At 42.8% G+C, this 27,629-nt stretch overlaps 1 protein-coding gene across 1 annotated transcript in view; it reads left to right on the top strand.

Annotated features, from left to right (window-relative positions):
- The first annotated feature begins 1,668 nt into the window (after window positions 1-1,668).
- CSRP3 (cysteine and glycine rich protein 3) overlaps window positions 1,669-27,629 on the top strand; it is a 29,798-nt gene continuing 3,837 nt past the window's right edge. Inside the window, exons 1-5 of the mRNA XM_054970980.1 lie at window positions 1,669-1,775; window positions 17,265-17,408; window positions 22,044-22,212; window positions 26,120-26,255; window positions 27,503-27,596. Of these exons, the coding sequence (XP_054826955.1) occupies window positions 17,297-17,408; window positions 22,044-22,212; window positions 26,120-26,255; window positions 27,503-27,596 (511 nt within the window). The 5' untranslated portion in view covers window positions 1,669-1,775; window positions 17,265-17,296. The remainder of the gene's footprint in view (window positions 1,776-17,264; window positions 17,409-22,043; window positions 22,213-26,119; window positions 26,256-27,502; window positions 27,597-27,629) is intronic.

Below are 27,629 nucleotides of genomic sequence, written 5' to 3'. Positions count from 1 at the left end.
GAAACCACTGTTTGAAAACTAGCAATATGGGTGTTATTGCCTAGCAGCCTGCACAATGGCCTTTGAGATCTTTCTTCAAGGTACAGGCCCTGCTTCTATTATTGGGGGAAGGTTTAACCCTCTCCCTTTAGCTTTCAGATTTTTCTGCAAACTTGGGGCTTCTCTCAGGTTTGTAGAAAGATCTGTCTTGTCTGTCCATAGCTCCAGTCTCCAGATTCCAGTATCTACAGATGGGGAAATGTTGGGAATCAGATAATCTCATGAGACAAAATGTTCCTTCCTCTGCTATGAAACCAAAAAGGAATTTCCTCAAGCCACTGTTTTATGCCTTCTTTTATTTTAAATGTATTGCACGTTGTCTGGTTCATGATCACCTTGCAGATTAAATTTTTATAATTTCCCTCATATATTTTATGTCTTCAGTGATCTGCATTTCAGATTTGCTTGCTGTGATTTCTTCCACCTGTCTGAAACATGACCTGATTTCCTGATTCATTTGCCTGTTTTGTGAAGCTCTCTTTGATCTCACATCTGACTTCATGTTTTTGATGTGCTGCTTTCAAATGTCTTAACAGCATTTGTAGTCTCTGCACGTTCAGTTAGACCAAATAACTACATCTTGCACATCTAGCAATTAAAAAAAATGGATGCAGCTGCTGTGATAAGTCTGATGAACAGTAAGCCATTATTTCCACTTAAACTGAAGATTAACAGACTCTATCCAGTATATTGTTAACCAGTTATTCCCAGTAGCTCTAATGGGTCTTCCTGTGCAGTATCATTTTTGGACTGGCAAGAATCAGAGCAGTATGGCCTGTTGATGTTGGATATGTTGAACCAGAATCCCTGACACAAGGAAACTTCTACTTCCCCTCCATTAAAATCACCTAGTCACACATTACACAATTTGAGTCTGGGGTCCAAGTCCCTCCTCACATTGTGTCAAACATAATAGAATAATGTGCAAGTTGTGGCTTCTCTTAATTCTTGTGTGTGTGGTGACTAGGGAGCAGGCTACAGTGCATGTGAAAAAGGGGCTTCAATATCCACCTCCTGCACTATTTTCTCAGGCTGAGAGAATCCAGGAGGGGGCACCATGGCTATTGGGAAACTCCATGTGTATCCTCAGGTGTATGAGGATCATGAGGATTTCCTCAAACAGCAAGACTCAGGTTGGTAAAATGGCACAGAGGGACTGCTGTAGCCACTTCTTCATGTGCATCACCATCCTGATCCTGTCCTGACTTGCAACCATACACACAGGCATAGAGAAATTGCAGTTCTGATTTCATTTTCTTTGGCTCGCTTATCTTTTGAATATTGTCTTTTCCCAATGAAAGGTAGTTCTTTGTAGCTGTGGCCCTTGTGTCATCACTTCTTGTACTCTTAAATCCTATGCCTCTTAGTATCCTTAATTTTATTTTTAAAGGTTCTGTCATAACCAACTTCTAATCCAACTCATGTCCTGTGATATATTGATTTATTTAATTTATTTCTCTCTAGGCAACTGTATTTGGGGAGGGTGCCTGGGTGTAATCTGAGGGGCTTGCATTGTTCTATAACTTGCTCATAACTCATACTCAGTCCAAGGCTTTGTAATAAGTTATTTTAAGCCACCTGATAGCAGTAGGGTTGCTCACGTAGTCACGTACATATTGCCCATCCTTCGCCCTTTCCTAGCCACTGTCAGTAACCACTTGAAGTATTTAAAGACTGAAGGGTTCCTCTGGTTCAGACTCTTCAGCAAGATACAGGAGGCAGAAGAACTCATTCTGGTATGTATTGAAAAAACATTAAGTGACTCTGTCTCTCTGTATTTATTTACTGAAGAGCACATCGGGGTTATTTTTTCAGAAAGAGAAATGTATTTTTATAATTCATTGACTAAACAGCTCAATATAGTTAAATAAATAATGTGTTCTATATTGTAGAGTCATGGGAGCAAGCTGTGTTCTGAGAGCTCACAGGCTGGATTGAGACTAAATGTTCCAGCAAGAGAAGGGGTGAGGTAGTTCCTTCCACTTCCCTCTTCTTGCCTCAGTCCCCTGATTTGCCTTCCATGCTGTTCCTGGGGGTCCCCTGTCCCCCAGGAACAGCATGGCAGGAAAATCAGTGGGCAGTAATGGGAGGGGTAGGGCAGGACAGAAGTGCTTTGTGTGAGTAGAAAAATTAGTCTGGATCCAACCCTATGGTTTGGGTATTACTAGGAGTATGATTTTTCACTGTATTTCCCTTCATTAACTAATTTAATTTAGACTCAAGTGTGATATTGGTCAAAATTGTATTAGGGTGATGAAAAGTCAGAACACTATGTGAAAATTGACATTTATTCAAGGAAATGTGTCTTTTGTGAGATGCAAAATAGATCCTCCTCCTCGTAGTAGTAGTAGTAGTGGTGGTGGTGGTGGTGGTGGTGGTGATTGTGTTGTTGTTGGTGGTAGTAGCAGCAGCAGCAGCGGCAGTAATGGTCGTAGTGGAAATAAGAATAATTTACAACAGGTTTCAATTTTCTCTTAACAGATGGTGTTAATATTGAGATGGAATCATGTTTTAGTTCCATGGATAGTAAATAGACCAATTACTGAAAAAAATATTTTGCTCTCAGGCTGGCTACAGATTTATCCCTAAATGCATCTTAATCAATGTAAGGAAAGAGTAATTCAAAGAAAACAGCTTAATGTTTTTTGGGGATGGGGTTTGTAGGCTAACTAATTTAAGGATGAAACTCAGTTTTCTTAACCTTTTACTTATATAATGAATTTATATGTGAAAAAACACTGGATCTCCATATTTTATGACTGTAGCATTCCAAAGTGAACAGTTGCTAAGGTTTAGTATCACAGGGTTTTACCATCTATACTAAGATGTATGGGAGCAAAGACAAATTCTGTTATTATTGCAGTTATCTATTCAAAATCTGGGACACTTCATTTGCATTGGTTACACCTACTATAGAGTATTGCTGTTTTCTATAACTTGGGAAGTGCGTATGTGTGAGGGCGGGGTCTGCATTTTTATTTAGTAGCTAAGATAGCATTTTGAATACTAGGAAGTACCAGAATAATTCGGGTTCCATTAGTAGTTGCCACAGTTTTCATATATAATGCAGGGTAATGTAAGTTGAAATCCTAAATACTTACTGGGGAGTAAATGCCACTGAAATTGATTGAACTGCTCTGATACATCTTATTTATTTTAAACATTTATAACCTGCTTCTACCATTTATAAAATGGCTCACAAAATGCTATAGTAACCCTCTATCATAGACAATAAGCACTCTGACCAAAATAAAATATTAATAAGAACCAGTCCATCACTATTCCAAAAATTTAAAAAATCAGCCTACTAAAATAAACCCAGTTCTTCAATTAAATAGAATAATTAAACACAAAAAATGCTACATAAAAACAAGAGTTCAGTGTTTGTCAGGATTAATTTCCAAAGACTCTTTGAAATAAAGCAGCCTTACAGAGTCTTTTAAACCATGCTAGAATGGGTATTCCTTATCCAGCTGACCATTTCTAGAGGATGGGCGCTGTTAATTAAAAATCCATATATCCGAAATGAAAAGATTGCAACTTTATTACCAGATGGATTTCATGCTAGGCATTTCTGGCTATTGTTTAAAGTTACTATTTAAAAAAAATAGATAGAGGCAGTGTATCTTTTTAATAGATGCAATACAGATAGAAGTCAACATTTCTTATCATTTCATCTCTGTGGTAGAACAAGTTTCAACCTGGACTGAAGTGGATCACAAAACACCCTAGGCAAGGAAATTCTCACTGGCCTCAGTTCTCTTGAAAGCAGATGAATGCATACAAGTGTACTTATCGTGGTACACCTGTGACCCTTGAAAAGGCCTCTGTGTATTGCCCGGCTGAATACTGAGAATTTTATCACATTTCCAGGCATAAATCTGGGGAAATGGGAATATTGTAATCAATCACTTGCATTACTTGGCAGAAGGATATAGAAAACCAAAGTGGTCATACAGTGATATTGTTTATTTAATGGCTATCTGTATCATTCCCCTTTTGAGCTAAATTCTATTGTTATTGTATCCATATTGAAAATTCTTACTTACTTTTCCTGCATGTTGTAGTATCTGATCCTGTACCTCCCAAAGTAGAGTTAGTCTCTTTTGCTTTATTCTGCTAGATATTAAAGAGCTGCTAATTCACTTATTAACTAACACTCTGATAAAATTCCAGCACAATTCAAGTATGCGAGGTCATTGCAACAATGCATTAGATTGCTTTTGGACAACCATTATACATACATTTATACTGAAAGGGTGGAACAAGACAAACTGTTGTGCAAGAAATAGTCGGCAAGGAGATGTGCCAGAGTGGCGTCCTGCTGCCAAATGATTTATGGAGGGCTAAGAGCTTGTCTTCTCCTTACCACAATCTACCTATTTGCAGAGGTGGCTGGCTGCCGGCTTTGACACATCATACTGGCCTTTCATCTAATGGTGATGAAAAGAATGGAAAATGTGTGGCAATGCTACTATAATTAGCATCAGCAACAAGGCTTCCTTTCAGAGCTCCAACAGTAACAGGTTTATAAGGGACTATAAAAATAAGAGGCTGTACTTTGATAAGCCCCCTTAAGTAGTATTTTTAAGACTTTATGTCAGAACATCCATAACCTGCAGTGGTTTATTGTGTTGTTTGTACCTTATAAGCCATCTTGAGCAGGTCTGGAGAGGTAGCAATGGGCATATATATTTTCTAAGCAAACAATGGCTTGCATTGATGAAGCTAAGGAAGCATCCTTTGCTTATCTAAAAGAAGCAGACAAAATACATCCTAGGGAGAGCAAATTGATCGATGATAGAGCACATATTTGCATGGTGAAGGACCCAGGTTTAATTCTCCATATTTTCCCTGAAAGAGATTTCAGGTTGCAGGGATCTTTCTTTATGACCTTGGAGTGACATTGCCAGTCAGAAGGAACTGACAATATTGGACTAGGAGGACTGATATTCTAATTAACACTTGTGCCCTATATATGTTTAGTACCCAAGGCAGCTAACAAGATAAAGCACTAAATTACATCACAATCAAAATAAATAAAATATGGCCAATCAAGATCCATCTTCATCCATATAAATGTGCCTGCAGCCTAACATTAACAGCTGCTGCCCTGCTTCATGTGCATGGGAAAATAAGATAATATTGTGGATCTGTGGAAGAAGGCTTTTTCAGTGATAGCCCCTAGGCTCATTTCCCAGGAAGCTCTTCTTGCCCTTTGCCCCTAGCCTTGTGGAGACTTGTGAAGACAATACGCTAGACCAAATTGTGCCTGTTGATTTTTTAAAAAAAATAATTTACTGACTATTGGTTTCATTTCTATTAGCAAAGATCTTTCTTTCTTCAATCATTTGATTTTTAAATTAGTTTAGGATTGCTTATTTTACTTCTAATCTTTTATGCTATATCATTTTACTTTTCAGATTCTGGTCTGATGTTTTGTATTTTTAACTTGGTTGCAAGTTCCTATTGGTGGGATTGCTAGATCCCCATTGGAGATCCCCTGCCTCTCATTTCCTGCTGATGATTGTAGTAGCAGCAGGAGAAAATTTTAAAAACGTTTGTCAGGCTGATGGTTTGATGTCATTTCTGGGGAAAACCTAGATATGAATTCAGTTTTCACTGAAAACTCAATGGATTTCTCAGAAGTGACATCGCATTGTTGCCAACAGCTGCCATCCCTTGTCCTCCTCCCCTCCCCCAATCTTCCACTGATTGTCAGGCCAATGCAGAAAACCCGGAAGTGACATCAGTGCTTTCTAAGAACGCTGGGAATTTCGGGTGATTCCTAGAGAGGTGAGATGACTCTTCTGAGTTTTTCCCAGAAGTGACATCACTCTGTTGCTGAAAGCCTCACATGTCCCCCCTCCCTCGGTTTCCTGTGGGTTGCTGTACCTATGGGTACTAGTTTATTAGCAGAAGAGCAGGGCAGAAATGTTGAAAATAAATAAATATGATTGAATATCAGCACAACTAAACAATAGTCAAAGCAAATAAGGAAATAAATATCAATCAACCGGAACAACAAAGAGTAGCAATAGCAGAAGATATATAAAAAGACTTTTATCCAATTTTAAACATTTTTAGAATCAGAAATATTTTAACCAAATGTTGAAAAACTAGAAGGGCAAGTACTTGTGGGGTAGCAAGTGTTATAATATCTGGGTGCAACAGCTGAAAAGTTTATTTTACATAATTCCAGAGGGGGTAGCCATGTTAATCTATTGTGGCAAAATAAAACATGTCCATTTGTAATATATGTTTCTGTTAGTTGCCACCTAAGAGACAAACAGCAGATACTTTTTGATGGGCAATCAGACTAGATGAGCTCCTGAGGAAAGTGGGGTTGGTGCAGGCTTTTCTCAAGATGGATGCCTCCTGGCAGAGGCTTTGCATGCTGCAGCTTTATTTAGCAAAATTACATTTTTGCCTTACTGGAGCAGACTCCAAACATTTGGAGTGGCACCTTAAGTGGCTTCACCTTTAGTGAAGCACGAACTTTTGTACACTAGAACTCACTTGTTCAGATGATATGAAAAGTAATAATATTTCACATTTTTATGGGGAAAATGTCCATCAACTTCACCTCAGTCAGTGCAGTGCAGTGTATCTGAAAAAGTGAGCTGTGAAAGCTCATAACCTACAACAAATTTTGTTAGTCTTATAGGTGCTACTGGACTCTTGCTCTTCCCTACTGCTACAGACAGACTAACATGGCTACCCATCTTGATCAGTCAGTGCAGGCACACTGAACAGGACCCCAGCAAATATTAGATCACAGATAGGTTAATATAAGTGGAAATGCTTCTTTAGAATGCCCTGTTGTAGGCCATTTAGGGCTTTAAATACCATTACCAGCATTTTGGTTTGGACTCAGAAACAAACTGGCAGCCATGTGCTGATATACTATTGGTGTTCTTTGCTTCTGATGACAGATCCCTGTTAGGATATTCACTACTGCATTCTACACATAATTTCTGGAGAGTGTTCAGCTGCAGTCCCATATACAGAATGTTTCTGTAGTCTAGCCTGGATATTACCAGGTATATGTAAATGTGGTCTGATCTGTTTTCTACAAGAATAGCTACAGTTCTCAAGCCAGCTAAACATAAAAAGCAAAAATAAAACACCACACTCTGATTCAATACAATGCAGTTTCATAGTTCATTCGAACAGTCCCATGTAATGCTAAACTTGACAAATGAGGCATGTCTAGGGTGTTGTTGGAAGAGGAGGATCCAGCGCTGTCCCTCTCCTCAGGTTTCAGAGGGGGACAAACCAAAGAGTTAGAAAGATAGAGAGGTCAGGGCACTCTGTTTACTGCTCTGACTGTCCTTTGATATGTAGATTGCTATTCTCAGGATTTCTTCCTCCTGACTTCCTCTCTCTCAATCCTTTCTCTTCCTGGCTTTGCTCCAGGCAATACCTCTCTCCTTCTCCTCCCTCCATCTTGGCAGCATGGATGTAGGTAGGGTTGCCAGACCCCCTCAACCTCCCAGTGGGGGATAGGGGCCTGACACTTACCTTGGGGGAGAGGGGGGGTGCACGCACATGCAAAGCGTGCATATGCGCCCCCATAAGTGCAATGATATCACTTCAGGAGTGATGTCATCACGCAGCCCCTGGGAGCGCGCCCAGGCTCTGCAGGGAATCAAAAGGGGCCCGATCTGTGCTGAAACAGGCCCATTTTGAGGTGCTGCAGCATGCAGGAGCACTCCTGAGCTCTTCGCTGTGCCCAAAAACAGGCCTGTTTTGCTGCGGATCAGGCCCGTTTTGAACACTCCTGCACTCTGCAGCACCTCAAAACATGCTCAATCCATGGAAAAATGGGCCTGAAACTAGCCCGATTTTGGCTGAAACAGGTACATTTTGAGGGGCTTCAGAGCACAGGAGCGCTCCCACGCTCTGCAGCAGCCCTGATCTGGGCCAAAACAGGCCAAATCCCAGCGGCTGCTGCGCACAGGAGCGTGCAGCACCTCAGGGGAGTGCGCATGGAAGCTGCACACCTCCCTGCTGGTTAGGTAAGTGGGGGCGGGGAGTGGGAGCGGGGGCGGGGGATCCACCAGCGTCTGGCATCCCTAGATGTAGGCCTTGCCCTGCCATCCATGCCCATCCTTAGACTAGATAGGTAGTTAGGATCTGTCTCTCCTCCTTTCCTATCAGAGAATGGAGTTCCTGAAATAAAGAACTCTCATTTCTTTTCTAAATATAAAACAAGTGTATGCTTTTATTATTTTCATTCCTGCACACACACCAGCCAGCAGAACGAGCTCACAACCAGCTATAATTACACTTCCTATGCCAAACAAGAGACTCTGCTAATGGCCCAAACATGGAATCCTTTAATTAGGTTTCTGGGGCCTACATAACAATTTATTTATCAGCTGTAAACAATGAAACCATCAATATGCATAAAATTCACCTGTTTTGACATCTGAATGGCAAATTTATTAATGGAATCACTTGCGTCAAGTATATTAGACTCATCTAGGAATATTTATTTATTTATACCTCACCCTTCTGCCCTCATAGTGATTACCAAGGCAGCTAACAAATTAAAACATACATATATAAAATCACACCTTAAAAACCGTTAAAATAGCATCATTGAAACAATTAAAGTCAGGGCTAAAATACATATAAAAACATAGAGCCAATAATTAAAACTTTAGGCAGGAAAGAGAGATCCCTGAGGGAACAACAAATGAAACTGAAAAATCTTCACCTGCTTGCAGAAGATGGGAACAGAAGGAGACAGGCTAGTTGCCCTGAGGAGAGAGTTTCAGAGTTTGTGATCTCAGATGTGATTTTGTCTGGTATCCCTTGTATAAGCTGGGATGAACACAGCTATCTTTGAAAAAACTATAATAAGAAAGTGACCTGTCTGCTGAGAAGGCTAAGGAAGGGATGAGCCAGGCAGTCAGAACATCTCAGCAGATAATAATGTGATGTGCTAATGACAGGTGAACATTCTGATCTTTCTAGAAAGTATGACTCAGAGACATCAAGACAGAACAATGAGCAAAGCAAGCCCCCTAAGTAAGCCTTTTTGAGCAGGACTGAAGAGGTGGCATAGAAATTTCCTAAACAATAAACAAGTAAAATAAAATAAGTAACAATAAGGACACCACCTTCAAACTTGCTGCATCTGAGTTCCGCATCCACTTTTGCCATGAGCTTCTATTTGCCAACGAACTGTGATCACATCGGTCCTCCGTATTTGTTCTTGTTCATATTCCAAGGAAAGAGGATATATTCCTCCTTCTCTTTGTGTTAAAACCAATCTCTTTTTGATACCAAGAAGAGGGTGTCTAGGCTTGCACTGTCCCTTTTCTTTTGCCATCTCACCACCTAAGAAGTGACTGGCACTATAATTATGTGTCCTTACAGTATCAGGCTGCACTTTCAGTGGGCACTGCAACGCTGAAAGAACATTTCACTCCCAGATTCCCAGTGGATGGATGGGGAGTCCTGGTTGCTTCTTACCTTTTCATTTGCACTAGCAGGTCCACAGATAGAAAGAGTGAAAAGGGGTCAAATTTAAGGTAGGAGGCCCTTGGGGACCTAGAGCTCACAGAACCTGTGAGACTGTCAGGAGTTGGGCAGCACAATCCTGAGACCCACCATGCTGCCAGTGCCTGTGTACTTGTAGCTCTGCTTATCTGCTCCCTAAGTACTTTCACAGGAGAGCTACGCTGGCAGCTGAGCCTGGGAAGGTGTGGCAAGGCAGCTGCTGAGAGCACCCACCCCTCCATTCCCCTGACAATCCCCCAATGGCTGTGATGCCCCATGACAGACACGTGAGTGGCAAGCAAAGTCTCAGCCAATGGACGGGCCGTGATCCCTGCTTCCCACTGACACCATCACTCCTCTTTTCCCAGAGAGCAGGCTGTCAGGAGGACCACATGTTCCTGCAGTCATGTCACCCGTATTGGGGGACACCCAGCTGGGGGGAAGCTGTCTGGGGGAAGCCCCTGTGTTGTGGGGACAGCCTCCTCAGCGATCAGGCAGGCAACAGGACTGCAGCCCCCTCAGCTCTGCCAGGGGTGCCCAGCTGCTCTATGAGGCTTGGGTAGTTGGACCTTCGCTGGACGGAGGGGGCGTGCCCTGGCCACAGCTCCTGAAGCCTTGTGACACCCTCCTGTGCCAGCATTGTGCAGTCTGCTGGACAGGGCCAGTCTCCCTCACCCAGCCATGTACATGAGGGGTCTTCTCCCTGGCTCCAATCACCCATCTCCTGCAAAAGATCTCCATATGCATGTGAGCAGGCGATCCTGGTGATAACTGCTTTTGCTTCTGCTCTGCTGGGGAGACACCTCCTGGGATCCTGCTCCTGAGATTGTCACTACTACCCCATGTTCTCCCACAGCTGCTGGCTGGCTTCCCCATGCCAGAACAAGAGGGCTGCTTGCTGCGACCAAAAGGACCCTCTGGGTATTGTGGACTGGGAGCTCAGGAGTGGAGATTCATACAACTTAGGCACCCTACCTGCAACCTGGGCTGGTCCAATTGAGACTGTTAACTCTGTGTGAGAGAGCTGGTGCATTACACACGTGCTCCTTCCTCCTCGGATTGTCTTTCTATGTGGAAGCACCGATCCAGGGGGGCAATGTCCCCCTCCATTTCTTTTCTTTGGTACTCCCTGAGTTAACAGTCACAGTCAGAATGGGGGAATGACACTGGTGAAGAGAAGAACCCTTTAGGGGTGGGGAGCTCCCCCCCACCATGGGCATGTGTGCACAGTGTGTGGCCTGGACCCTGCAGATCATCCCTGCCCCCCAGGCTGCTACAGGTATCTGCCTGATGCCTCAGACCCCAGCAGTGCTGAAGGAACCTGCATCCCACCCCATTTGCCTCCCCACCATGTGAGGCATCAAGTGGGATGGAGACAGCATGTGGTGGCAACTCCAAGAGATCAAAGGCCCCCTGCTCTGTTTGGGGGGGTCAAGCCACCCAATGGGGAAGAGGCACTTGGTGGATCCTAAGGGCTGCCACTTCCCTGGTGGCCCAGGGCTGGGGACCTTCCCCAGGGATGAACCGTTGGGCTGCCCTAGGGCAGGGTGGGGGAGCTGTGTCAGCTATAAGCAAGCAAAGAAGCAGGGAAGCACTAGCTGTTCGACACAGACTTCATTGAATTGCCAACAGTGAAGAGGATGTCAAGCAGTGTGTTGCCAGCTTCCCTCAGCTGGGCCAGGTGCTGTGCCTGTTACTGCACAGCGGTTGGAGCTGCAAGGGCCATTTCTCATGCTGCTTTCTCAGCAGCGGAGTCAAGCTGCGGTTGCTTGGGCAGGATAGCAGCTGGGAAGGATCACTGGAGGCTGGAAGAGCCATGCTCCCTGGCCTCCCCGATGGTTTGCAACCTGCCTGAAAGGAAAACTGACACACATGTGGTGAGGGGCTGGTAGGGTGTCCATGGGTGGGGTGGCAGTGGTGGTTTTGTTGTCACAGGGGCTGCTGGCAACCAGACAAGGGATGCCCCTCCAGCGGGAAAGTGCTCCTCATCCACATCAGGCTGTTCTGAACCTGTGGCTGCTTGGAGTTCAGATCCTGGGAGGGATCCAGTCATCAAGCTGCATGCCTACCATTGCAGGGGAGTTATGAGAGCAAGCATCCTGTCATCCTGGCTGGCAGCTGCTCTGGCTTCTCTGTCCAAGGGGGAATCCTGACCGAGGGAGTTTGAACTGTGCCCCAACATGGGCTGCTGGGAGCCTGCCCAAAACTGCTGTGTTGAGCATGGCTCCCTGGGTGCCTGTGTCCGTGGCAGGCATGGGCTGCACTGGCTCACAGACAGGGGCTGTGCTGGCTCATGGGCAGGGGCCATGCCCCCCAGTGAGCCTCAACCTCAGAGGCTGGTGTTTGGGGGAAGCATGGTAAGGGGAGAGGGGTGGCCGGTGTGAAGAAGAGAGCCAGGGCAGCTGCCTCCCTAGTTCCTTATCTATCGGTGCACCCTCACCCCTCCCTGAGCTGGGACTCAAGAGATGGGTAACCTGCAAGGGAACTTGGGTCGTAGTTGTTAGACATCTCTGAATGTCTCTCCTCCACATGTGAGTGCAAGGCATGGCTTGGATTTTACAAAGTTCCCCCTGGACACTCTTGCTCTGCCACTGTGAGCACCCTCTCTTGCCTCGCACTCTGTCCCCATGGTGGGGGATTCTCAGGCAGAACCTCCAATTGCCTCCGTACTTACTTGGAGTCATGGGTGCCCTGGCTAGAAGTTATGTAGTGTGCCCAGGAAGTTGATTGGGCATGGGGAAGGGGGCTCAGCTGCCACGGTGGTGCAAGTGGACTGGTCTCTACAGTAGTCAGCATCCTATGCTCCACTGGGCTGCTTGGGCAGGGCTGGGTGCAGGGGAGGCGATCGACTTTTCCAGTACAATGGGCACCTCTAGGCTATGCCATCGTTTTTCATGGCATAACTTGCTGCAGCTACTGGGGGTGTTCCCATTCCCGAAATGGCTTAGGAAGCCTACTAAGTCACACCCCACCCCTGGCCTACCCCCCAGCTCGCTGGTACAGGGACGTATGCCCTGGTTAAGGAGACTGCTCCCAGCTGCTGTGGCCATGCACCGGCAAAGAACCCGGGTGGAGCAGCTCTGGGCCACTGCGCCAGTGTAGGGGTGTTATGCCAGTGTATATCTAGGATACACATGCATAACTCCTAGTCATCTCCTAGAGTGCTTTTGCACACACACACACCCCCTCAAGATTGCACTGTCAGTCTCCTAATGCAGGCCTGAATACAAAGACAAATTGCATACTAAGCTCAAAAGAGAATGTTAGCTGCCCTGTGTAGAGACATTTCACCCAGGGAAATCTTGGAGGTGAGGTGAAGGCAATGACTTGGCAATGTTTTATTTGACCTCCAAAAGTGAAGTTTGAGTTCAAACCCATTGCCTTAGGACAGAGCCTTAGGACAGAGTTGTCACGACGGGAAACATTCCACATTTCAGAAGGAAAAGTAAGCAAAGCCAAGGGCAACTATATGATGATAACATTTAAGTATTTCAGCCACACACAGGTTATTGGTTAGTGTGAAAATGCCGCTGTAGTTAGAGACATTTGTTGATGCTTAGGCATTATGTTATGTCCATAGACAAAAAGATGTCTTCTTTGAAATGATCTCAAGGTTGATGTTATTTCTATTAGAAATAGTTATATATATATTTTTGTTAGCAGAGTTATTTGGTCAAAAGTGTTTTCTCCAACATGCAGTAATTAATCAAATTAATTAATTAAAGGCAAATCAGTTTGTAGAAAATATTAAACTTACAGTTTATTGAGGTAGATTCCATTGATAGTAATATCTTGGAGTAAAAAGAAAGAGTCCTAGTCTAAAGATTCACTTTCCCTATTAATACCAGGGCCAGGTAGTCCAACAGTGAGACTGCAAGTGGGTCTGTGGAAGAGGCCTTCCTGGCAGGAGCTCTGAGAAATACATCCTTATTCTTGGAAGACCATGAGGCAAGAAAAAAGGAATCTCTCAAAAGACACAGAGACAGAGGAGGAGTCAGGAGACTTAGAGCCAAACTACAAGTGACGCCTTACACAGGTTGGACACTTGTCAGCTTCCCTCAAGTTTTGATGGGAAATGTAGGCGTCCTGGTCTTGCAGCTGTAATGGAGAGCCAAGCTGTAAAACCAGGACACCTACATTTCCCATCAAAACTTGAGGGAAGCCGACTAGTGTCCAACCTGTGTAAGGCGTCACTTGTAGTTTGGCTCCAAGAGAAGCAGTTTACTATCAAGAGAGCTAGAGAGAGAGAGAGAGAGAGAGAGAGAGAGAGAGAGAGAGATGCAGTGCCCCCAGTGACCAAGGCATGCTGAATCACCTATTCCATTAATTTCTGGGTCCTGTACTGACCTATTTTACACATTAAGAAGCGCAAATTGTGGTGGATGGATTTAGATTAACATCATTATGCCATATTGTGCCATAACTGAAAACAGGATGAGAATGAAGAAGTTGAGTATAACTGAAAGTTTGGGCCTTAGATGATTCAGCAAAGTTGACTGTAGAAAGATTCCTCTTGAGTTATTTTTAGTACAGAAAAAAGTGTGTCAGTTCTCTTAGGGCAATTCTAAACTCTATGGGCTTTCCTGCACACTTGACTTATTCGTGATTTTCTTAGCAGTCAATCGCCAAGCACTGGAATATGGTTGGGTTCAGTAATTCTGCACTTCTACCCTCCCTTTGCATTTTTACAATTGTGGAGTTGGTTTATTTTGTTCTGCACATGCCTTAAATAATCAGGATTTTCAAGTGAGGGTGCTGTTGTCATTTGTGGCATCATCAGTGATGTCACTGCACCCTCCCTTTTTATTTTTTGTGCATGCTACAACATTATATCAATATAAGAGCTGAATTTTTTTTAAAGGTAAAAAATGAACACATGGGCTAGTCTTTGTATGGAGAAGCCTGAAAAGTGTGCAGCTTCTCCACCCATACCTAAACCCTCCCTGCTGTGGTTCAGACCAGAAAGCCTTGCCCAGGCTGACCCAGAGCTAGGAAGCTAAGGCCAGTACTGGCAGGGCTAACCAACCCCTATCGGGATGGAGCCTGGACCAGCAGCAGCTGTGTGATTTTCAAACCATGCTGCCTTTTCTGGCAAACCCCCCCCCCCCCCATCCTGGGCCTCCAAGCCTTTTGCAGCTTTTTTTAAAAAAATCATTTTCATAGCGTTATATTGACCTATCGTTGTAATGATACATGCAGCTGATTATCTGAATTCCCTGCTTTCATTTTTTTTTAAAAAGTACTCCCTTCCCATGCAGAGACATAAGGAAAAAGATCTATCTCTACAATGGAACTGAATAGCGACTTACATTTTTTAAAAAATTAAAGCTGGGAATTCAAAGAATCTGCTGCATGTATTGTTACATCAATAGGTTGATATAACACTATGAAACTAACGATCAAAAAAGAAATCAGAACCAGGAGGCGGGGAAAGGGAGGTGAGGGGAAGAATGGTTCAATGATGACGAATGTCCAATCATTGAAAAGTGTGTTGGAGGTAGGTGGGAGTGGACAGGAAAAACAAAAAGGAACATTATGCACAAGGCAAAAAGCAAACTCAGAAACAGCTTCCAGAAAAAGAGCAGGGTAAAAGTGGTCTCGAAAGAACCAGATAAAAGTAAGAGAAAACCCAAAAACATGGTGAAAAATAAAGCCCCCCCCCCAAATGAGTGCAAAAATCAGAGAATAAATTGAAGCAGTATGGGGCCAGGAACGATGGGGAAAAAACAGTGCGGAAAACTCCTTTGAGGGAAATGTGGGATTCTCAACACATAGTTCCCTTTAAAGAAAATGTAAGAGTGATGTATATCTTTAGGGTACACTTGGTAGAGCCAAGAAGGGTGAAGCAATCCTCCCCTGAAAACAGGGTTGCCAACATCCAGGTGGGGCCTGGAGATTTTCTAGAATTACAACTGATCTCCAGAGATCAGTTCCCCCGGAGAAAATGGCTGCTTTGGAGGCTGGACTCAATGGTATTATACCCCACTGAGGTCCCTCCCCTCCCCTTCCCAAACCTCACCCTCCCTAGTTCCACCTCCAAAATCTCCAGGAATTTCCCAAGCTGGAGTTGGCAGGCCTGCCTGCAAATGCGGCTCTCCTCACATTCATCTTATCTTGGCAACTGGGAGTTTGGGAACACATATTTCCTAAGATAACATGTTACTCTGCCCTTAAAAATGCTACTCTCTGTACCTACATTGTCTGTAATCTGTCTATTTTCATGGATCTTATGTTGGAAGCCTTTGCTTGTGTTGAAATATCTGCCAGTTTTCCTGATTGTAATACAACCAATACTGAATAATTTGCCAAAGATTTGAAGTCTGATCCAAATTCAGCATTATCTTCTCAAGTCCAAATGGCTTACCTAGGTATGGTGTTTTCTCACTTGTTCTCTTTGTGCTGTAAAGTTTATGTTCAAATGTGGTGTATTAAAGTCAAGTTCTCACAGGCATGTTCACCATTTGATGACTGGAACATCAGGCAAAGACTTGTTTGTGCAGATGGACTACTGAACCTCTAGAGTGAGATGCTAATACAGCCAGGGGAGAGCCAAGCCAAGGTCCTTTAGGCTCTGTTGTGGCCTGCAGCATTGATGACAATGGGTGTAGGCTCAGTGAACCCACACTCATCATCAGCATCATCCCCACAGCCAAAAGCAGGGTCTGAGCTGGGGGGAGCCTCCTGATGCCGGAACTACAGGGCCACTTGGCTCAGCTTGCTTTCGGCCCTCAGTGGGGTCAGTCCACCTGTTTCATCCCTCAAAACTCAGCACTTTTTAAATGTTCTGTTGTGAGGCATTAAAAGTTAAGTCATCATTACTGAATAATGTACGTATGCATCATCTACAGATCTAAATGGCCCTCACATGCCAGTAACAAGAGCATAATTGCACTCACAGTTTGTTTCTAGGTTTACTGCTAGATGTGCCCATTTCCCCATAGGATTTGCACTTGAGGTTATAGTGAAAAATCACCTGATAGGTACTGGAAAGCTTTGGTATAAATGGTTCTGGAAGAGAACATAACTCTCTTCCCAAACAGAAATACTTAAGAATACGCCTTTCAAGTGTGGATGCCTTCATATTCCATTATCAACGCATAGCAATGTATTTCCTTCTCACTAAAGGAATGGCATGCAAATATAATATTGAAAACAGAATAGTCTCAGTTTGAAAAGGCAGGTGTGGCTGAGGAGAGACAATAATTGTAGTAGTCAGAAGCCAACTATACCAGGATCAGAGCATAATTTCTCTGGGCTTGGCACAAATTTGTAATATGGGGACCCAACTAGCAACTATCCCATCACTTATATACATACGATGACATGACTCAAGAGGAAAATATTCTATTTTATATCTGAAATGACATAAAAGAATCAAACCATGAAAATGGATTTCTAGCCAGCTCTTCTGCAAAACTCACTATGTAGCCCCCTTGTCCTACTTCCCATGCTTGGATTCTGTGGTCACATACCTGAAGGGATTCCTGAATCTTTGAGTTACATAAAAGGCTAAATTTCACTATAACCCGTTTTCCCTGTCACAATGCAATGATGATTTCATTATGTATACTTTACATAGCTGGGGACTGCTTGGCCAGCAAGATTTCACATTTAAAAAAATGTATTAGGACAAGAAAGTTTGCATCTTGGGCACAACATAGCAAAGAGATGAATTTCTACTAATTCTGGCTTATTTGTTTTGGGGCATAAAGGTGTTGTCCTCAGACAACGAAAAGCTTCCAGAATGCCAAATTGGGGAGGAGGAGCCAAATGTGGTGCCTGTGATAAGACAGTCTATCATGCCGAGGAAATCCAGTGCAACGGCAAGAGTTTTCACAAGACATGTTTCCATTGCAGTAAGTGGATCTGTACCATTTTATTTTACCAGCTTCAGGTTTTGTTCAGTATCTTCATGCAGCAATAACTTTATGAATCTCATAATTCTGCTTAAAAAGCAAAACCAGATAACCAACAAAATACAGCTTGGATCCTAAGAACCACAAACAGATCAGAGCTCACTGAAGGGCTCTGTACTGCTTCTCCTTCCCACAGGAGTCCACTCCAAGGCTATTCCTGTTGTTTGTAGGACCCTCAGGTATGGCATGGAATGCTGTGAAAGAGGAAAATTTCTTTCCTCTTACATAAGCTTTTGCTTTGCCCATGAAAGAACTTGATCAAGTGTGTGTGTGTGTGTGGTTTCTTCTCCTCTAGCTGCACTTCCTCGCTGCATTCTATATCCTTCTGAAGGTCTTCAATCCTTAAGAGTTCTAACTGGGGGAATTAGGGAGACCCAATGGGAAAGGAAAGGTGGCAAAAATCCCTTTTGTGGCATTCATTCATTCATATTTTTAAATAAATTACAGTGAACAAACAATACGCAGCATGGAGTCACATAGATAGTAACAAAGGTAACAGAACAACCCTGGAAAGGAACAATATAGAGCATAGTAACAGCACGGTCTGTTCTAAGGGGTACACAGAACTCATATAATGCAAGTTAAATCATAACAGCAGTAGGACAGGTTTTGATAAAGCAGCAGTACGCAAGACAGAGAGAGACTGACAGTGAGCAGAGAACACCTTGTTCTTTTCCTGATATATCCTGACAGGCAGGGCATTTTTCTTAATGATTGACCCTACACCTTATTTTCTGAATTTACACTCAGATCCAATGTAGATCAGACAAGGAATGATGGTCATAAGTTACAGGACAGGTTGTTAAACCTTAGGAAGGGCTCCTTGCCTCTAAGAGCCTTATCAACAATTAGTTTTCTTGCATGGCCACTTTGAGTGTGAGACTATGAACACTTTTGAGTGGCTTGCTGGTAATTTTCTTTCTCTCCTTTTTTTTTTTTTGCCTTGAGAGCCAGTGTGGTATAGTGGAGATCTAGTCGCCATTTCTCAGCCTAACCTACATCACAGGGTTGTGATGTGGATAAATTGAAGGAAGGAAAAGAATTACATATGTCAAGCTGAACAACTTAAAGGAAGCAAGATTAAAATCTACTGCATACATAAGCATCCCTCAGAATGCTAGACTTAGCCAGGAGAGTCCAGTTGCTAATATCTGTCATATATTCTGTAATGAAACTGCCTAATGATGCATCTTTTAAGATTCCTCCAGGATTTTTCAAAGGAAAAAAGCCAATAGAAGCTACCTGTCAGTTTCAGACTGACAATATTAGACTATATTAAATGTCTCCCTATCAAGCTGAAAATTTAAGTCATTGACAGGACAAATAGTAGCTTTCACAGTGGCCACACCACATCACTTAAACATCATTCTTATCATTTGGAGAAGCTTAAGTATCATATATTTACTGGATGCTGCTCACATCAAGTTTTTTTTAAGTTAAAAAATGAAGCCTTTAAATTTGTTTCTATGACATTAGCTGTCAAATGGCTATAGCAGCCTTCAAAGTCTCATTTCTTACCTAATGTGTAACAATAATTTGTCAAATCATACAGCAGCTGCCTTTGTTCTATTTTTCCTCACATGGATTGAGTCTGTTCCAATGGTAGCTGAGTCCAGACAAATGTGGTATTTTATCTTGACTCTAGATGGAAAAGTGAACGAAATATCTTTTCAAATTATCTATTTTTATCTACCCTGTGACAAACCTGAAAGAGGCTCCCTCACATGTGCAGATTTCCTACAATACTTCCCTGCTGGCTTTTACTTCAGACACACTTGTGGCAGACATCTGGCATGATAACAATTTGTAAATCCCAAACTACTTGGTGACGGCTGGCTGCCTCTGCCAGCAGACTGACAGATTTCAGAACTATTTCAACAATAGCACTTCAAGGGCTTTTGCTCCATCTGTTGTGTCAAACAGATACTATATCCCAAAGGTGCCAAAAATAGAAGCACTATCTGCTGGTTGGAGTTTCCAGCATCCCTTAACATTTATGGTAAACATAATTCTCATTTCCTCAGAACTGAGAATGCAGAACAAGGAAGGCTCTGTCTCACAAAGTCATAGGAGCTTCTTGCTTTAGTGGTCTTAATTTTCAGGAAATAAATATGTCCTCTTACCCCTCCCCCTATTTCAAAAACCAATTATATTTCTTCAAATTTGGGGACTGCAAATGAAATGAAAACCGATTCTGATTTTGGTATCACCACATTTAGTAAGTTCTACCCTAAAATTTATAGATTCAGACAACAGTTACTTCCCAAAGTTGTGACCCAGCTTGCAGAGAAACATACGTTTGCAAGGCCCAAGCAAGACTTGATTTAGTTTAGGACTCAATAATAAAATGTAGTATTTATGATTCTTCAAGATATTTTGTATCCCCTTAATAAATCCTTATAACAACACTATGGTAAGCCAGTAAAATTGCACTGTGTGACAGGAAATGTGGCTGAAAGTTGTGAACTTGTAATTAAAGTGAAATTGATCTTGGTCATCCAAAGAAAACTACTAATTTCTATGCTATACCAGCTGTGGCATTTTATCCACAATATTTATTTTCCTGTCAAGATGGTGTTTCTGAGAATGTATAAAATGCATGTATCAAATGCCCTCTCCACATACAAGATCAAACACAGATCTTCTTTGATGGCTTCCAAGGAGATTTGAGCCTTGCATCTTTCCTTTTAAAATGAATATTTGGATATAAGGCTGTGACTTTTTAAAAGCCCAGAAGTGCTGTACAAACAGCTGAAGGATTGTAAGGGTTAAACTCTCATAGACACAGAGAGCTTTGAGTGACAGGCTACTCCAAGGAATCTGATTGGGTAGCATGAGCTGGAAAGAGAAGGATCTTTTTTCAGCCCTAGATGAGAGGAATCAAGTGTGAAGAGTTTGGAGACGAAGTCCTGATTGAAAGTAGCTTAACACCAACAGGAGGACTAGGAGAAAGTTGGCAAGGAAGTTTGGGAAGCAGGTGCAGACACCAATTCGGGCAAAAGTAAGGGCCAAACTACATGAGATGCTTGACATGTGTCAGGTTCTCGCAAGTTACCTGGGCAGTGTAGTTGGCAGCAGGATGGGAGGGAAAGAGTCAGCAAGGGGAGCTCAAAGCTGCCTGGCAGCTAGCAGCGGCAGAAGGAGCTGCTGCTGCTCCTGCAGCGGTGAGAGCCTCAGAAGCTCCTTCTGCCACTGCTAGCTGCCTGGCAGCTTCAGGATTCCCTCATTGACTTTCTCTCCCGTCTTTCTGACTCTGCTGCTGCTCTGGCATGCCCCTGCCCCTGAGCTCTCGAAGGAAAATCTGAGCAGAGCGGATTTTTGCAGAGCAGCGGCAGAGCCAGAATATTGGGAGGGAAAGATTCAGCAAGGGGACCCCGAAGCTGCCAGGTGGCTAGCAGTGCAAAAACAAGACCGAAAAAGCACGCCCCAGACGGAAAAAAATGATAATGAAAAGTGTAAATACAATATTTCATCAAAGTTATACGTTACGTAACGTATAACTTTGATGAAATATTGTATTTACACTTTTCATTATCATTTTTTTCCGTCTGGGGCGTGCTTTTTCGGTCTTGTTTTTGCACTTGTTGAAGCTTGTTACCCCTTTCTGTGTTGGTGTAAAGGTGGCTAGCAGTGGCTAAACGAGCTGCTGCCACTGCTAGACTCAACCATCCCTTCTTACAGAGAGGGGAAAGAGACTCCTTCCCCTCTCTGTGAGAAGGGATGGTTGACTCTAGCAGTGGTGGTGGTGGCAGCTCCTTTGGTCACTGCTAGCTGCCTCACAGCTTCGGGATCCCCTCACTGATTTTTTCCCTCCCATCCTGTTGCTGACTACACTACCCAGGTAAACTTGTAAGAACACGACATGTGTTGGGCATCTCGTGTACTTTAGCCCAAAGGGGAGAGATCGTCTAAGGAGAGGAGACATTCCCTACCCAGTTAAATAGGGAGGTAGCTCTGGAGAGTGAAGAGATCTCTGGTTGGAAACTGCATTTTTGGAGACCTTAAAATTCAGTCAAAAATGGAAGGAAAGCACTGGTGTTTGAAGAGAACGGGTTTTGGGATACTAGAAAGTGAGTATCAGCATTCTTAAACCTAAAAGAGACAGAGAATATCAAAAGAAAATGTACCAGAATGTTTGGGGAAAACACAGGAACAGAAGCCTCTAAACATAAAAATTTAAGTATCTGTGAAGATTATGAGAACTAAAGTCTGTGCCTGTACTGATTTTACCTCAGAGATTTCTATGCTGGATTACCTCAGAAATTTTCAACCCTTAATTTCACCTGACTTTCCCCCTCTAAAATAAATAAAATAGTAATTTTTGAATTTCCTCTCACAGTATAATAACCTACAGGTAAGCCATTGTGGTGTAGTAGTTTGTGTCAACCTATGATTAAAGAGACCTGGGTTCAAATCCCCACTCCACCATGAAGCTTATCTCGGGTTTTTGTGAGGCTGAAAATATGGGGAAGGAATCCATTTACATGCCTCAAGTTCCCTGAATGCATGGCAGGGTAATAGTCTAATAAATATATGTTGATAAAATGTTCAGACATGGAATTTTTTTTGTTCTAGTGGCATGTCGAAAAGCTCTGGACAGTACAACGGTAGCAGCTCATGAATCAGAAATCTATTGCAAAACCTGTTATGGGAGAAAATATGGTCCCAAAGGAATTGGATATGGACAAGGTGCAGGCTGCCTGAGCACTGACACTGGAGAACATCTTGGTCTGAATCTGCAGCAGTGAGTGAAATCCTTACTAGCCTCATAATTATATTTTCCATTGTATTAAGACATTTCACTCCGTTTCCATAACAACATGCAGAAAAATAGTAGCACAGACTTTTCTGTAGACTTTTCTTCAATAGATCTAATCTCTCCCCACCAACCTTAATGATGCTCAGCCTCTGCAGAGCATTGCTTTAAAATAATTTCCTATTTCAGTGGGCAATTATGCTACAGAAAAAGCCTTTGCCTTTACATAGAATCTCAAGCTTAGATATTCATAGCAATTGTAACTCACTAAGAGTGGTATAATCAAAGGGAGATGTTCTCAGTACAATGATGAAACCAACTTCATTGTACCAAGATTTATTAACACTGGAATACTCACAGTGCAATGTACTCCCTAGGGGAAACAGCCTCTACTCAGAAAATTTCCTTTGAGCAGTTACAGTAGCTTTGGAAGAAACAGCAAATAACAACAACATTTGATTTATATACCGCCCTTCAGGACAACTTAATGCCCACTCAGAGCGGTTTACAAAGTTTGCCATTATTATCCCAACAACAAATCACCCTGTGAGGTGGGTGGGGCTGTGAGAGCTCCAGAGAACTGTGACTAGCCCAAGGTCACCCAGCTGGCTTCAAGTGGAGTTGTGGGGAATCAAACCCAGCTCTCCAGATTAGAGTCCTGCGCTCTAGGTAAATATTACTTCTTTTGTAAAGTTCTCTGTTCATTTAAATATAAAGACATGAGATACTACAATTATGACAAAATAAGCAATAGAATTGGAGCCCTGCCATTCTGGCAGTAATACTGCCAACATAGCAGCAGTATTAGTATCAGAAAACAATTACTTCTCAAAGTTGTGGTGGTAAATAAATTTACTTGGAAATCAGGAGGATTTCTCACTGCTGGTACAGCAATTTATTTATTTATTTTATTTCATTTCATTTATACCCACCTTTCTCTCCAGTGAACACCCAAAGTGGTTTACATCGTCCTCCTTTTTTCCACACAATAACCATGTGCAGTAGGTTAAGCTGAGAGTTTGTGACTGACCTAAGGTTACCCAGCAAACTTCTATGGCAGAGCGGGGAATTAAACCTAGGTTGCCCAGATCCTAGTCTGTCATTCTAACCACTACACCACACTGAATGTTAGTGAACCACACAAAAATGTTAGTGCACTCATAGTCCCCAGCCTGCAAGAACGGCTCCAGTCTTTTCAGTGGAGGCAGACTTCTGCATTCATATTTTTAATTATGCATGGCTAAATCCCCCTACTGAATGAACAAGAATCTTTCATGCACAGGAGCTCAGCACATAATTGAGATCCAATGATTGTGCGGCTTAAGTGTAAGAAGAAATTCCTTGTTCCTTGGTCTTGTACAAGGAGGCAACAAGAACAGTTGAGTCATGGGTGACTTTCCCAGATCTTCGGTAGGAGCTTTCTAAATTAGGATCCTTACTGTCTTTTGATGGAAATATAGCAAAGGGTTGGAGCTGGAGATATGGTGGGCCTGAATGCAGCAAATGGAAGATGCTGGTTTGTTGAGCAGCTCAAGGCGGAAGGCTATGATGATCCTAAAACTTATGCCAGGCCTCACCAATCCGTGTGCTGCAACTTGTCTGCCAATCATAGTAGCCAATTTTGTTTGCCCCTTATTGTTTTATTTCTAATTATAATTTTGGGTTAAATTTTTATTTAATCTTACTGATTTTGTTTTGTAAGTTGCTCCAAAAGTCTGTTTTTAGGCTAGTCAAGTGGAATATGATAGCATGATTAGAGAGGTAATGAAAGCACCTTAAAAACTAACAGGTATTGCGACAGATGTTTTGAGGGCCACAACTCATTTTGTCTATGCATGCTAATCAGGGCTTTTTTTCAGCTGGAACGCGGTGGAATGGAATTCTGGCACCTCTTGAAAATGGTCACATGGCTGGTGGTCCAGCCCCCTGATCTCCAGACAGAGGGGAGTTTAAATTGCCCTCTGCGCTGCTGGAGCAGCGTGGAGGGCAATCTAAACTCCCCTCTGTCTGGAGATCATGGGGCAGGGCCACCAGCCATGTGACCATTTTCATAGAAGGCTATTTAAATTTTAACCCCCCCCCTTGTTCCAACTGACCCAAAGTGACATCATTGTGCGGTCCTGAGCTCCACCATTGAGTTCCACCACCTCCTTTCCCAGAAAAAAAGCCCTGATGCTAATAAATAAATAATATTGTCTTTTGTGCCGGAAGGGGACTCTGAGATTTGAGCCTTCATAGCTCATGATGCCAGAGTAGACTCAGGAATGAACTACATGAATTGCTAGCACTGCCTCGGCAAGAGTGGAGTTTGGGTTGAATGCAGTTTTGTGTAGTGGTTATAGCACGGGACTCTAATCTGGAGAGCCCGGTTTGATTCCCCACTCCTCCACTTGAAGCCAGCTGGGTTATCTTGGGCTAGTCACAGTTCTCTGTAACTCTCTCAGCCCCACCCACCTCACAGGGTGTTTTGTTGTGGTGATAATAGTAACATTGTAAACCACTCTGAGTGGGCATTAAGTTGTCCTGAAGGGTGGTATATAAATCGAGTTGTTGTTATTATTATTATTATTAAACGTATACAGGGTTTTTTTCTGGGAAAAGAGGTGGCAGAACTCTCAAGAGGGAAATGGGGAAGAAACACATGGGATTCTTTGAAATATTATTTTCATGCACTATTGCCAAGTATTTTCAAGAGGTGCTGGAACTCCGTTCCACTGCATTTCCACTGAAAAAAAGCCCTGAACGTATAACATCTGACTGTCAATGTCAAAGTCAGGTGGAGAGAACTCTTACTTTACATGTTATGATTTATAACATAGGACTGAGGTTCTCCTAACTGGTTTTGATGCCAACTGATTGGAGGAACTAATTTCCCAAGTGTGCAGAAGCTTTATTCATGAGACTGTGATTCAGAGGAGCAGGGGCTTCAGCTTTCCCCTCCCCCATGCTATTTCCCTGACCCGAAATGGCCCTAGGTTATTGCTCAGATGTGTGTGTGTGTGTGGGGGGGGGAGCTGCATATATACATGTGCAGCTCCCCAGTAAAACAAATACTGCCCCCAGGACACATGGTTAAGATTGCTTCTGGCAGATTACTGACTCACTTTTTATCTCCCATATTATCAACACTTATAATCAGTGTTGTTCAAGAGTATAGATATTTATATAGACATAGCAGGGGTTCTGATTACTTTAGTAGTGGTCAGCATTAAACTACGTATAGCTGTTACTTTGGTTTATCTCTTCTTTAATACAAAGGTGTGAACTTTCTGTTCATAGCCTAAGAAATACTTCTGTAACTCAAAATCTTTTATAGCACTTTGTAAAATTTAGTTAGTCCCAATAAAAGTATGATTTTTACTATTGTATGTACAGAGTTAGAGATCCTTAGAGTGAGGCACATGGAAGGAGACAGCTAGCTCATTCTTGCCCAGCCCTGTGAAAAAGGGACTCAAGCACAGCATGGTCCTGGCTGGGCAGGCTTTCTCCCTCCTTCCCTTGGGGGAGGCGGGGTTAGTGTGGGTCAGCTGTAGGCCCTATTCCAGGCTTGTTTTTCCCTCCTAGTCTGCCCTGAGTTTACTGGTCAAATGAATCACCTGGCCATTTATCAGTCAGAAGACTCATGATGATGACTGTGCTCGTATCCTGGTTGAATTACTGGCTGAACACTGCCCAGTAGCCTTCTAGAGATAATATTCTTCAGCCCAAAGTGAGATTTACTACATTTGGAATGTCATGGCACACATATATGGTGCTTGCCTTACTGTTCATGTCAGAGATGGCTCAAATTGATCAGTGGATTGGAGAACTTTCCAAAAATCAGTAGCTTAATATTTATTTTGAAATTTTATTAATTTAAATAAATTATGTATGTACTAAATGTTCTTACCACCAGATCATCCCCAAAGCCTGCTCGTCCTTCTACACCTACCAACCCTTCCAAGTTTGCCAAAAAGTTTGGAGATGTAGACAAATGCCCTCGCTGTGGCAAGTCAGTATATGCTGCAGAGAAGATAATGGGAGGAGGAAAGGTATGAAGTTAGCTAATCGTGTGAAACGTTATTGGTTTGTAACAGAAGGCCAGATGACAAACTCAAGGGTTTTTGTTGTTGTTTCAACTGTTGTCATAGTTCTTGATTCTTGTACTGAATGGTTGTTTCCACACATCCTTATAGACACGGCACACCTATGGAACTCTGGCTGCTTTTCCTCAGAGCCAAGCTACAAGCGATGCCTGACACAGGTTGGACACTTGTCAGCTTCCCTCAAGTTTTGATGGGAAATGTAGGCATCCTGGTCTTGCAGCTGCAATGGAGAGACAAGCTGTAAAACCAAGACACCTACATTTCCCATCAAAACTTGAGGTAAGCTGACAAGTGTCCAACCTGTGTGTCACTTGTAGCTTGGCTCTCAGACTTTCTCACATCTACTTTTGCAAAACGCATGTATGCTGTTTCGTTACCACTTTTTGCACGTTTACTGGGAATGCAGTTTCTCTAGTGTTTTCTTCTGCTGTGTGTTGGCAGAACGGCTTTCCCCCTGTTCTTTGGCATATAATCCTATCTCCGCCCAGTCCTGTTCCCTCCCCCAAAGCTCTTTCCCTTTCAGTTCAGCAGCGGAAGCCTCCTTGCAAAATGAGCTGAATGCAATCATGCATATGTCAAGTAAAAAAAAAATGAAAGGGAGGTGGGTGATTTCAGGCTACAATGATGAAACTACCCGACCTCCCCTCGAAAAACCGCTTTTGTTAGGGACTGTTTGGAGGCTGTCCTGCAACCTTGCAGCACAAGGTAAGCACTTGTGGGGAGCATGTGTGGAGAATGAGTTGTCAGAGTGACTCAGCAAAACACAAATCTAAAGCAGAAAAAGGTAGGAATGATGGGCTGCGTGGAAATGGCCAATGATAGTGAACCAAAAGAGTATTCTCATGCATGGTCCAGTTGAGACATGATTAACACATTTCAGTCCAATTGATTTCACATGTTTAACTCTCCTAATGAAATAAAGTTTGTAGTATTGGTGGAAATGTGCCCCTGCTATGGCAATTCAGGTTTGCATGGAGCAACTATAGGAAAAATTGGCTTCCCTGTACTGAAACCTATAATCATTTTTCAGAGAGCATTACATCCAGTAGGATGTGTGTAGATTTCCCCAGCTAATTCTTTTCTCTATCTGCTGATTAATTTTCTCTATGTTGATTAAACAGAACAAATATAAATGTAAAGCTATACTGAATGTGAATGTTTTTTTTTAAAACTATTTTGCTTTCATTTCTCAGCCTTGGCACAAGACATGCTTCCGATGTGCTTTTTGTGGGAAGAGTCTAGAATCTACAAATGTTACAGACAAAGATGGAGAGATTTACTGTAAAGGCAAGTGCAGTGCAGTGTGTTTAAATTGTAATT

The sequence above is a fragment of the Eublepharis macularius genome, chromosome 2 (assembly GCF_028583425.1).
Source record: "Eublepharis macularius isolate TG4126 chromosome 2, MPM_Emac_v1.0, whole genome shotgun sequence".
NCBI lineage: Eukaryota > Metazoa > Chordata > Lepidosauria > Squamata > Eublepharidae > Eublepharis > Eublepharis macularius.
This window is presented reverse-complemented; position numbering and strand designations above follow the sequence as displayed.